Source organism: Vanellus vanellus (assembly GCF_965231255.1).
Source record: "Vanellus vanellus genome assembly, chromosome: Z".
In the NCBI taxonomy this organism is placed as follows: domain Eukaryota; kingdom Metazoa; phylum Chordata; class Aves; order Charadriiformes; family Charadriidae; genus Vanellus; species Vanellus vanellus.
This window is the reverse complement of record NC_138908.1, coordinates 15,865,052-15,877,054: the sequence shown is the minus strand read 5'-3', so window position 1 is coordinate 15,877,054 and position 12,003 is coordinate 15,865,052. Positions and strand designations below refer to the sequence as shown.

General features: G+C 44.1%; 1 protein-coding gene across 2 annotated transcripts; it reads right to left on the bottom strand.

The window, feature by feature from the left end:
* Positions 1 to 2,656: 2,656 nt before the first annotated feature.
* DNAJA1 (DnaJ heat shock protein family (Hsp40) member A1) lies at positions 2,657 to 11,504 on the bottom strand. Of its 2 annotated transcripts, XR_014270172.1 has the most exons (9): positions 11,228 to 11,504; positions 10,866 to 11,043; positions 9,572 to 9,676; positions 9,243 to 9,470; positions 7,724 to 7,838; positions 5,637 to 5,752; positions 4,964 to 5,064; positions 4,403 to 4,489; positions 4,137 to 4,258 (listed from the first exon to the last, which is right to left on the bottom strand). XR_014270172.1 is itself a non-coding variant. In XM_082497125.1 (8 exons), exons 1-8 carry the CDS (start codon positions 11,357 to 11,359, stop codon positions 4,040 to 4,042), a joined length of 1,194 nt encoding a protein of 397 aa, XP_082353251.1. In that variant the 5' UTR covers positions 11,360 to 11,495; the 3' UTR covers positions 2,657 to 4,039. The 2 variants fall into 2 exon arrangements, 1 of the variants encoding a protein (XP_082353251.1); XM_082497125.1 differs by lacking the exon at positions 4,403 to 4,489 and having other exon boundaries at positions 2,657 to 4,258; positions 11,228 to 11,495.
* Between the last annotated feature and the right edge of the window lie 499 nt (positions 11,505 to 12,003).

The window sequence follows — 12,003 nt, the reverse complement described above, 5'->3', positions numbered from 1 at the left end:
TCTGATATCCCTGACCAGATTCAACTGCAGTTGAGCTTTAGCTCAACTTCATCCCTGGATGCTTGGGCAACATGTTTGCGTTCCTCCCAACTTTCCTGTCCTTGTTTATATCCTCTGCATGCTTCCTTTTTTTGTTTGAGTTTAGCCAGGAGTTCCTTGTTCACCCATACGGACCTCCTGGCATTTTTGCCTGATTTCCTATTCACTGGGGTGGACTGCTCTTGAGCCTGGAGGAGGTGAGCCTTGAGTATTAACCAGCTTTTTTTGGGCCACTCTTCCCTCCAGGGCCTTATCCCATTGGATGCTTCTGAGCAGACCCCTGAAGAGGCCAAAGTCTGCTCTGCCGAAGTCCAGGCTTGAGAGCTTGCTTTTTACCCTCCTCCTCCCTTTCAGGATCTTGAACTCCACCACCTCATGGTCACTGCAGCCAAGGCTGCTTTTGACCTTCACAGTCCAAACAAGCCCCTTATTGGTGAGTACATGGTCCAGCAGAGCACCTCTCCTCATTTGCTTCTCTGTCACTTGGGTCAGGAAGTTCTCATTGATGCACTCCAGGAACATCCTGGACTGATTATGTCCTGCTGTGTTGTCCTGCCAGCAGATATCAGGGTGAAGTCCCCCCCATTCTCTGGGCACTATAATGGTGCTCTTCTTACCTCCTAATAAAACATGGAACCTGGCATTTCTTTATTTGCATTTTGGGAAAAGGATGGCTTAAATCAAACTTTGTTTCTCTCAGTGTGCCTTACTAATTATTTGAGCACCAATCATAGACTCATGGAATCACAGAATCATAGAATGGTTTGGGTTGGAAGGGACCTTGAAGATCATTGAGTTCCACCCCCCTGCCACAGGCAGGGACACCTCCCACTAGACCAGGTTGCTCAAAGCCCCATCCAGCCTGGCCTTGAACACCTCCAGGGATGGGGCATCCACAGCTCTTCTGGGCAACCTGTTCCAGTGCCTTACCACCCTCAGAGTGAAAACCTTCTTCCTAATATCTAATCTAAATCTAACCTCTTCCAGTTTGAAGCCATTACCCCTCATCCTATCAATCATCCACAAATGGAAGCAGGAACATGTCTTCCCAGATTAAGTTGCTAATGAAAAAGTCATAGGGCAAGTTGCTTGCTCATGTGACCTTGTGCCACACTGCAAGTTCAAAGCAGATTTGGGATCCTTGAATTAACTCCCCTGGGCTGAGCAAAATTCTTGCACTGCTGCTGGGTAGCAGGTAGACAAAGCACAGGGATGATAGGACAGTTAGGGCCCTGAAGTCTTGCAGGCAGAAACAAAAATGAGAGACGGCTCTTAAATGAGTCCGCAGTGGACGTTCTCAGTTTCACAGAAAACCTGTGGAATAGTGGAGCTGCTAGCTTTCTGGGGAAAAAATAAGTCCTACATGCCTGGTGCACAGTGGGAAGAATCATTGTAATAGACTAGACTATAAGCTTGATGATATGAATAGGATGTTGTTGAAACTGAAACACTGGCAGTAATTGCAAACATCAGCTGAGGTTATGATAGGTTGGATTACTACTCTGTTAGTTATGGAAGCAGCTACTTTGTGCTACTGTATTCTCAGTTCCTCCAGCTGGCCTTTTTCATTTATGCCCCAAAATGGGAAACTGTATCCCACACAGAGCAACAGGAAGTCAGAAAAAAATTGTCTTGTTTCATTTTTCAGTGGCAAAGGACATGTTTTGCTGCTTGCTGCAGCTGTGTGATACCAGAATATCACAGGAGAACTAAGAAACTTGGAAGAGGCCATACATTGGATTCAATATCCTGCCTGAAGGTCCAAGGGCTGCGTTCTTCTTGCTAGCTCATTTGCTAGTGCTTTTTGCTGAAGCCTTACTCTACTGCTGCCAGTGTATTTCTTTGGGACGTAGCTTTTATGTCCATTGCTATTTCATTTCAAAGCAGAATGCTAAACTGCATCTTTCCCCGGGCTGCTCTGCTGAGGCTTCTCATCAGCCACCTTCCTGAAAGCTTAGACCTGGCCCATCCTCTAGATGAGCTGTGGTGTCATCAAGTATCAAGCAGAATAAGCCATCATGGTCTTGGAAGTAAGTCAAGAACAGAAACATTACCTCAACTGTGTTGACGCACCTATGAGTGTGGTGAAAGTAAAACTAGTGTCGCTGGGAATAAAAGGCTATGGAATGTTGGTTTTTTTTTTTTTAAATTCAGTCATCTGAAGCAAAATAATGTCCTGTTGTCATCCTCAAGGCACTGCACTGAGCTTGGTTTGCCCTGTTTTGATCCAGTGGTTAAGGAAAAGAAGAAACATGAGTGCTTGCTGAACCAAGAACAAGTAGCAAACTTTAGTGCTGCGTAGTCTGAAGACAGTTGAGCAGGAGTCTCAACCCTAGCCAGAGGGAGGATTACTTTCTGCTCCTCCCCTTGACTTGGCCAAACTGTCCTACTGATAGAGCAAAGGGTCCCGCTGGTCACATTTGCAGAGCTCACCGATAAGCTCATTCAAGGAGAATTTGGAAAGACACTGCCTACAGAATTTTATTCCTGCTCAGAAAAAGAACAAAAAGGGGAAACGTAGGGGACTGCTATTCTGTAGGTACCTGAAAGGGAACTACATTTGAGGTACAAAACCCATGGTACCAGCTGTCATTATAAAATGAAACACAAAACCAAGAACCAGAGATGTTTTTTAAGAGTAGGTTTCCAGATATTAAAGTTACAACACACATACTGTCATGTAGCAGCTATTTCCAGGAAGAAAACCCAAGTTCTCTTTGTGACACTTCTGCTTTAAAGGAGTATGATAAGCATAAGCTCTGTCCTAAACCAGATGGTAACAAGAGTACACTACCACACTAGAGGTTAAATCTGGATCTATCTTCTCAGCATATTTTCTGAAAGAAGTTTTTTTGCTAAGATTTTTCTGTGAATAGCTGTCTAAAAAGAAGGGGGTGGTGTCTTTAAGCCAACATCTGGTCTAAGAAAAGAGGCAATGAACAATTTTGTAATTATATTGGAAATGCTTGATCTACAATTAGAACATTCATACAGAATTTTCAAGAGTCAGCTTAAAATAATGCACACAATACATTAATTTCAGAACATCCTAGATGCATCAGTTGGTTGTATTCACTGACAGTAAGTTTCTCTCCCCTGCAGGTTCACGTATGCCCACCAACGGGGCTGGTACTCCTTTCCGTGACACACCACTGAGGGGTATCCACTTTCAGTAATCAAGGTGGAAGTCAAGCTTCACATGGCAGCAGGCTGACAGATCCCCAACTACACGTGTGCTGATAAAGCCTGGAGGTTTTTACTCATGCGTGGTAGCAACAGAAGCTCCTGCAGCAGCCAAGCAACCACTGGCTCTATAAACAGTACGGCGCAGGACAGCAGCCAAACAGTAGGCAGCAATGAACCACAGCAAGCTTTACATCTAACTCCAGGGTCAGGACCAAAGCTGGCAGTGGAAGGGACTATTTGACCGTAAGTGCAGTAGCTTCCGAGACCTTGTGGATCACATGACTTTAATGGGCCTGTGAAGATTGACCACATCCTCATCAGCTTCACATATCGTGTGGTTGCATTAGTGCCAGTCCCTATTTAATAAACATCAGTACAAGCCCAAAACATTAACATGTTATCCTAACTGGTACAAAACTTAACTATATCTTACCATGAATTATAAGTACTTGTGCATACTTTATTAAACAGAGTAGAAGATCTAGAATTTCTAAGACCACCACAGAACCTTAGTTTAAGCCTGGGCAATTGCACACATACAGGAATCACAAGGCTTGGAATAAAAGACAAGCAGGTAAGGGTTTTCTTGACCAAAAGGCAGGGGTGAAGTGCAATCAGCTTCATTTGAGCTTGCGTCCTGGAGCTGTATACAAATTGCAAAGTCAGTTTAATTACTTAGTTTATTTATGCTTTTAGAAACAACTATGGCTGGATAAAACAACAAATAGCGAGAAGTGAGGGCAAACTGCTTGTAGTCCTTCACTCATCCACTAATGCATACAAAACAAGCATCACAAGTTATTCACTGGCCCATTTATGATGTCTGACATTGAACACCACCTCTAGGGTGATGCTCATCATCTTCATAGACTTCTCCATTATAGTGGTGTTTTCTTTTTTGAGATGGATCAAAGTCCACTAAATCCACTTGCTCCATTTCCTCAGTTTCTTCTATTTCCTGCCTTGTAGGTAGCAGTTTTTCAAGTAACGACAGCTTATCTGAGGAGAGGAAGCCGTTCTCTGGGAAGTTCACCTGAAATCAAGAACAGAGGTTACTCCAGTCTGCCTGCATTGGCTTTTTTTTCCATCCCACTACAGGTCAAGTATCCACCAAAGTCAGCTTTATCATCACAGATGACTTAAACCCAGAGCTTAAAAAAATATCTAAGTCACTAGCCTGTTTTTTAATGCCTGTAAGAAGTTAGCTTCTAACTCTGGCAACTTAATCAATTTCTTCTGCCTCAGGCTACCCTCTGGAATCACCCTAGAAGCAAAGTACAAGATATATCAACATTAGAGAGACGGTTGAATCTCCTCTAAAACCATAGCAGACAGAGCTTGCTGCCACAGCTCCCAGCATTAGCTTCTCTCCTGAGAGGAAATCGGCATATTCAAGCCTAATTGGTTGCTCCAGCACAGGGAAGTTACTAATCCATCCTTCATATAGGATGATAGGAACAAAAGAACATGCCAAGCAAATAGGAATTCCTAAGTTAGCCAAAGAAATTTTTCTGGTACTTAAGGTACTTTCAGCAAAGTGTTCTACAAGTGTTCTCTTTGTTCTGAACTGTAATTCTGTTTGATAGATTACATATCCTCACCATTGTCAGAAACAAATACCAAACCAGGACATCCAATAATTGGTATCTCTTCTTGATTGACATAATGCTTAGAGGTTAAAATTTTGGATTGATACTCAATGCTGAACTGTGCCCTGGAAGCAAGTTGATCCACTTACCCTGAACTCTATGATGAGTCGTCCTTTTTCATACGGTCTGCGATAAATTGGCATACCTTCATTCAACACACACTTAATAGCCCCATGCTTGACAACTTGGCCTAAAAAAAACCAAACAAACCAAAACCAAAAAAAGAAAGGGATCCCTGCAGGCAACAGAAGTAGCTTTAGTTTTAATTCCCTTCAATATTTATGTAACCTTCTACATTGTGGTTAGACAGCTACACCAATATGTAGTAGTCTAATAGGGACTTACTGCCTGGTAGTTTCTGAGTAGGAAAGCAGGTTGACATCTACGTTACATTCTTGTAACCTTGTTATGCTTCCCAGAGGAAGCATACTTACAAATTTATTAAGTGCTCCATCAGTTCCAAGGCTGAAAAAGTGGTTTTCAGAGACCCACGGCCTTCAATTCTCATGAGGCATCCTCAGGATACAAGTATGTCCATGAGGTAAGGTCTGTTACTATATCACGCAAAGAGAAAGTTACTGCTGACTGCTATCCAAAAATCCTTCTTTTGTTTAAAGATTTGTACTGCAAAGACTAGGAAAAGAAGCTTGACACTAGCATACATCCCTTGTACATCAAGATGGGATGCTTCTGTTCCTTTAAACTTCCAGCTTAAATTCACTGTATGCTTGGACATTTAGCAGAAAGCAAACCAACACTTACCAGGATGCGAGGTAATAATAATAGTTCTATTATCCAGCGTTGTAATAGGCTTTTGAAAGCCACATAGTGCTTCAACCAGTTGAATATCCATAGACATGAGAAGGTCTTCATCTCGTCTAAGGTAGAATCAATCAAAAACAGTCACAGAGAGGGAGAAGCAGTAAAAGGATCATACCCAACTTCAGTATTTAACTTGGCAATAGTTAAGCACAATAAAGCTGCAATTTTAATAGAAGCCTGGGCTATTAAATAAAGAATACTGAATATTGATGCAGCACCTCAAGCCAGCAATTACAGGAATGGTACCCATGCTGAGAGCCATTATCAAGTCTAGCTATCCAAAGTGTAGAAGTGTTTATTGAAAAGAAATAAACACAGCAAGGCTCACTTGCATCCAGTTTCACTTCACTGCTCCTTCCCAATTCTAGGAAGTTCTTAAACATCGCAACTGGGACAATTAATCCCTTCCTTTGTGTAGATTAATGCTTTCTCAAGTGCATCAGCTAGCTCTAGACTATTCTGTTATACTCGCTTTCCGAAGATCTGGTACTAGCAAAGTTTGAACAGCTGATGGACACTCTGGGATATAATGAAAGTAACTTCTAGAAAGCACCATGAAGTATCTGGAAGAGATAATGCAATTGTTTTAATTGCCTATTCTGACTTCAGTACAGCAGTGCTAGTGATGTTTGCATGCACTTCATGTTCAACGACTACAACATGCTCCCGCCTATTCAAAGAACTTAGTTATTTCACTCATCCTGTTTTAAAGGTCTCCTGAAGGAGCCTCGCCCAAAAAGTTAATTTTAGACTTTGATGGGAGAGGGGGAACATTCCACTTGTTCCAGAAGCAGCATGACCTCAGCATAACCCCACAAGATCAGTAAGGAAACTTAGATTTCTAAGGAAACTAGAACTGAATGCAGCAAGCAGAAAGATGGATGAAAATAAGCTAGCAGAGTTGTGACTTCAAGTCCCAGGTAACCATGCAAACAGTTTGGCCCACACTGTCCCTTTGGCATAGCTGACTCAGTATCTGGTTTCACTGGAAGTTAAGAAAAAGCAGCTGAGTACGCTTATCCCAAGCAAACAGAACTGATTTTTAACTTGTGAACTCAGTGTTCTTTGGCATAGAGTTCTGGCACCAATACGCAGAGCCCAGCACCATACAGGACAGTCAGGCAGACCAGCTGCAGGTTTCCGAAGAACCTTTCACTCACTGTTCCTATTTACAAGCACAACGTCAGCAGTTGGTGTCTCTAAATCCATTGATTCCCTTGTTACTGCTCTGAACCGAAGCAGTGAGACATCAAGTGCAACACATTTCTGCAAGATGACAAGTGTTGCTTCTAATGGGACCAAAATGTACTGGACACTCATTCCACAAACAGTAACTTGAAACAAGGAGGCTTGCAACACCAAGCAGTACTGTCCAGTAACACAAAATACTTGAGACATGGTCAATGCCACTTGAGTCACTTTTGCTTTCACAAGAAAGAACAGACAGGACTGATTACCCTGTCCAGTGCACTCAGACAGGAAATGAAGTGTGGAAAACCACCTCTGGTCCAAAGAGTGCATGCTATATTTAGTTGTCACAAATAAGATCCCTGAGCAAAACTGACACACTAGAAGTTTTCTATGCCTTGAAGCAAGTGGGCAACGAACAGCTGCCTATACTAAATGGTAATTTTCTGAAGTAAATGATGGAATGCTATCCTAGAAAGAGCAAAGAATTAATCACAAATATTCACATCTATTAAACGAAATCTCAGTATTTTAAGAGTTCTTAAAATTCAAGATTTGTAAACTCTTAATAACTGTAACTGGGTTTGTTTGCCTTCCATCCCCTTCCACTGCCAAAGCTCACATAATATCTCATGCTACTAAAACACAAGTGGCTGTGACTAGTTGTACCAGGATTCCTACACACCTCAGTGCTCCTTTGGCCACCCAAACTTACACGTGAGTTCTAGCCACATGATCCTATCTACTGATATTTCCAGTAGATACAAGGTGAGTGGTAACCAAAGAAGCACGTGGACAAGCATCTCAGCAGTTAACACAAAGGACTTCCAGAGTTTTACCTTGTAAATACAGAATGGTCTTTTTGATCCAAGACAATAATAATATCCCCTGGCTCTAGTCCTGGCTCTTGGTCCCCTTCACCATGGAATGTTATTTTCTGACCATCCTTCATTCCTATTGCAGAAAACAAACAAGCAAACATTTTTCATCTTTTTAAGTGAAAAGCAGCAGTAAGAAATATTTTTGTAGGCACGAGCTGGTACCAGGAGATGTCTGGGTCTTTAACTTAGAACATCAGGACCTTCCCTGAAGCATCCTTTTTTTTTTTTTTTAATCCACCTACATGTTCAACATATTTTAGTGGTACCAACCTGAACTATGTCTCAGTATCATTAAGCTTAATTGTAGTGCTAAACAGCCACCTGCCAAGATAAAGTTCTTAAGGGAAACATTATCAAAACAGCTTTAATTATATGCACAAGTACTAAAACGAAAACAGAAACAGTGTACAAAATACATTTTGAGAGCAAGTGACTAATCAGCTTCTTCAAGTTTTATAAATGTATGTGGCAGAGCTACTTACGAAACCTCATCTCAGTGCCCACCAAGTGCAAGAAGCACTCTTCCTAGGACTGTAACCATCACATAAGAAATCCATCTCACCCCCACAAAAGTCTCTCTACCATAAATTCTAGCTGCCCTGTGCTAACTTAGTCTGTTCTATAAGGGAAAAGAGACTCTTCTCAGTGATTTCCCTGTTTAAAATGTCAGTAATATATCCCTACTAGCCCTCTTATTTAAAGTTACTGTAGGATTTTCCCTGTTAAAACAAATCCAGACATTGCATAAGCTGTGTTTACACATACAACAGTGGCAGGTGATAATCAGGCAGTGGTCTGTAGAGAAAGCTGACAAGCATATGGCTTCTATCTTACAAGCTGCACCACTCCAGAGTCTTCTACCACCAGCTTTTGAGCAGCCTCCCAACAGAGATGCATTCGCCACTCAACACTCTCGCGTTCCCCCATCACTGTGAGGATTTGTGTATCGAGTTGCATTTTGCCAAGCAAAGAGTACCTGCACTGAGCAGCACTGTCAGGGTTGCATAGCAAACAGAGTTCTAAGCATGAGGGGCTTAGCACTGTCTCTGCACCCTATTACTATAGCAGACCTGGTTCCCCTTCACACTGAAACACAGTAGAAGTGATCGGAGTCTGCAGGGTTTCCCTACCAGCAGGGAAAAATCATTAGGCAAGCTGAGCAAGTGATGAATTTTATTTTAGTTAGTCCAGCTACCCAACCAAGACTCACACTTATGAGGTTGCTCTGAAAAAATTCACCACTTACAACACTGCAGGTTTCAGAACTCATTCTTACTTATGTGCACGAGTATTAGATGTGAACATAGAAGTAATCAACCTTCCCTAAAAACAAGCCTCCTACTTTTTAAAGGCAGTATGTATTCAGCAGCGTTACTCAGCAAAACAACACCATGCTTTTGCTAAAGCTTCTGTTTTAATGATGCAAAATTAGTCAGTACACCCAAGTTCAATACTTCATCCTAGTAAGACACCTCACCTTTGTCAATGTGAACTTCTAGTATCTTCTTCTCTCTAACAATTTTTCTGCCAGTGCAGCTCTTACACCGGTCCTTGGGGCTGATACGCTCCCCATGCCCCTGACACTCCATACACACAGACTGGATTTGTTGCACCATTCCTGGCCCGATCTGGTGAATTCTGATCTGCATGCCTGTTCCTCTGCAATTAGGACAGCATTCTACTGCACCCTTCTTACCACCACGACCTGAGGAGAATGAAAATTTGGGATGGATGGTTACATGCTGCCAGAAAACAACCCCGAAAGCTGTAGTAACAACTTGTGTTTAGTTTCAGATTCACAGTTACCTTCACATTTGTCACAGATAACATTCTTCTGCAGTGCAAGTTTCCTCGTTGCACCATTGTACATATCTTCTAAACTTACTGACAACTGATGGACCACATTTTTGCCTGTAAATGAAAATGGGTATTTACTCAAGTTTGAAAGCTTGGTCTCCAAGTAACAGTAAGCTTCCCATGGTCAACAAACTTCAGTATGCTCAAGTCACAGTAAACCAAGTCTATGACCTTTAACATCCTTTTTGATATAGCTTCATCTTGTTTTGCTCGTATTAGTCAATAGCCCCTTCCTATCTGATGTCAAATTAGGTAACAATTCTAATGGCTTTGTCAGTAATACTTCTCTGTTAGAGTAAGTCCGAGACTCTTCTGTGAAAGTGCAACCAATAACACAAAATACATAGAACCTAAGACATTTAAGTTTTATAATGCAGGACTTCAGTTTTAACAAAGTGACTGAATGTGTCTCCTACAAGGAAGTGGGAAGCAGTGCTTGGAATGTACAGCAAAGTACTTTCTTCCTCTCATCAGGGGACTTTCTGGAAACTGAACTGAGTAATTAAATTTATACACTCAGGAATTAATTAAAACTTTAGCTACTGCGGGTTTAGTTTTGTGAAAGATACCAGGTGCTGGCTTACTAAGAATACTTTGATACAACACTAACATTTTGATACAAACCCTTTTTATTTCCTTTTGTCACCAGATCTACACTAAGAAGTGATGGGGTCAGTACTACTCTTACCGGTTTCAATTAACACTAGAGTCTTTCCCAGTGGGATTAAACGGGACTTAAACTTCAGAGCAGCATTCTACTGCTGCTTAAACTCAATTCTCCTGAACAGCACAGGAAAACAGAAAGGTTTCACGGACTGACTTTGATTTGGCTATCTTATGTAGATATAGCTACTTGCAATTAAAAACCAAATGCAGTTATGGTAGCTTGGTTAAAAAAAACATTTTAAGGTATGTTACCATTCCAACTCCTATTCAGCCTATTAGCTGCTGGACTTATGCTCAGCTAAAGGCTTTCCAAACAAGAAATCTGGTTAGTTATTAACATGAGACAATGTACAAGAGACCAAACTACCACCGTATGAACCAAATGCCCTCCCCTGCTCCTTTCTGGTGCTAAGGGATAGGGACAGCGTTTTATCCGATTTTGAGATCACGCCTGTAACTTAATTTTAACGCTATTTAAAGTCTTACATCTACAGCGCTCTCCTCAGAAACTCTGCTCCTGTCTACCTCAGCGACCACGCTATAAAGTCTGAGAAAACGTCAGATGATGGCATGTTACCTCGTCTCTCTCTCTGCATCCTTCCACCACCACCAAAGAACATATCGAAGATATCCATGGGTGACCCGAAGCCACCACCGGAGCCACCCTCTTTGATGGCCTGCTCGCCTCCTTTGTCATACAGGTCCCTCTTCTTTGGGTCCGACAGTACTTCATAAGCTTGCGAAATCTGCTTAAACTGCGAGAGACATACATCGTGCCTCAGACTCCCGGGACTTGAAACCTGAAACAGCACCCCGGAGGCCCCCCCACACCCGGCCACCCTCCCGCTCCCGCCAAACCCTCCCCAGACGCTCCTCTCGCCCTCCATGTCGGCAACCCCCGGGCCAGCCTGCCCCCCAGCCCCGTCCCGTCCCGCCGACCTTCTCGCCCTCATTGGGGTTCTTGTCAGGGTGGTACTTCAGCGCTAGTTTTCGGTAGGCCTTCTTCAGCTCCTCGGCAGAGGCGTTGGGCTTCACGCCCAGCACATCGTAGTAGGTAGTCTCCTTCACCATGGTGGAGGACGGCCCCTGAGCAGCGGGCGGTCCCGCAGCCCACGGCAGCTCCTCACCCTGCACCTATCCCGACTTTTCTGGAAAGTTCCGAGCCGGTCCCGCATCCGGGCGTTTTTGAGCCGGCACAGCCCCGCCCCGGAAGTCCTGGCCTGCCGGCCGCCGGGCTTTGGAGGGCGGACAGCCAATAGGAAAGGGAGGCGGAAGGCGGCTGGCCAATCACCGCCACCTCTCGACGGCCGAGCTCGCCCGCCGCCGCCACTCCCGGCGTACACCGGCCGCCCACGGCACTGCGCATGCTCTGGGAGGGCGCCGCGCGCTCGCCCTCAGCCGTGTGTACCAGGCAGGCTCTACCGCCGGCACTTCCCGCGCCGGGCTGTTCCTTGCGGGGAGGCACCGAGCTGCAGGCGGGTACGCAGCGGTACTCCATCCGCCGCCTTTCCGTCTCCCCCCCGCCCCGTGGGTCTGGCACCGCCGGAGGGGGGGGGAGAGAGGAGCGTTACCGCGCAGGCCTGATGGCGGACGGGGTGATCGCCGCGCGGTGTCCGGCATTACCACGCATGCGCTGAGCCGCGGAACGCGCGGGCTCGGGGCGCCTGCCTTCTGGTCACGCGGGGGACACGCCGCAGCAGCCGATTGGCTGGGTC

Coding starts and splice junctions, on each gene's coding strand:
- DNAJA1 (XM_082497125.1), bottom strand. CDS start 11,359: ATGGTGAAGGAGACTACCTACTACGATGTGCTGGGCGTGAAGCCCAAC. Junction 7,839..9,242: donor AGAAGTTCACATTGACAAAG/GTGAGGTGTCTT, acceptor TTTCTGCAATAG/GAATGAAGGATGGTCAGAAA. Junction 5,753..7,723: donor GACCATTCTGTATTTACAAG/GTAAAACTCTGG, acceptor ATTCTACCTTAG/ACGAGATGAAGACCTTCTCA.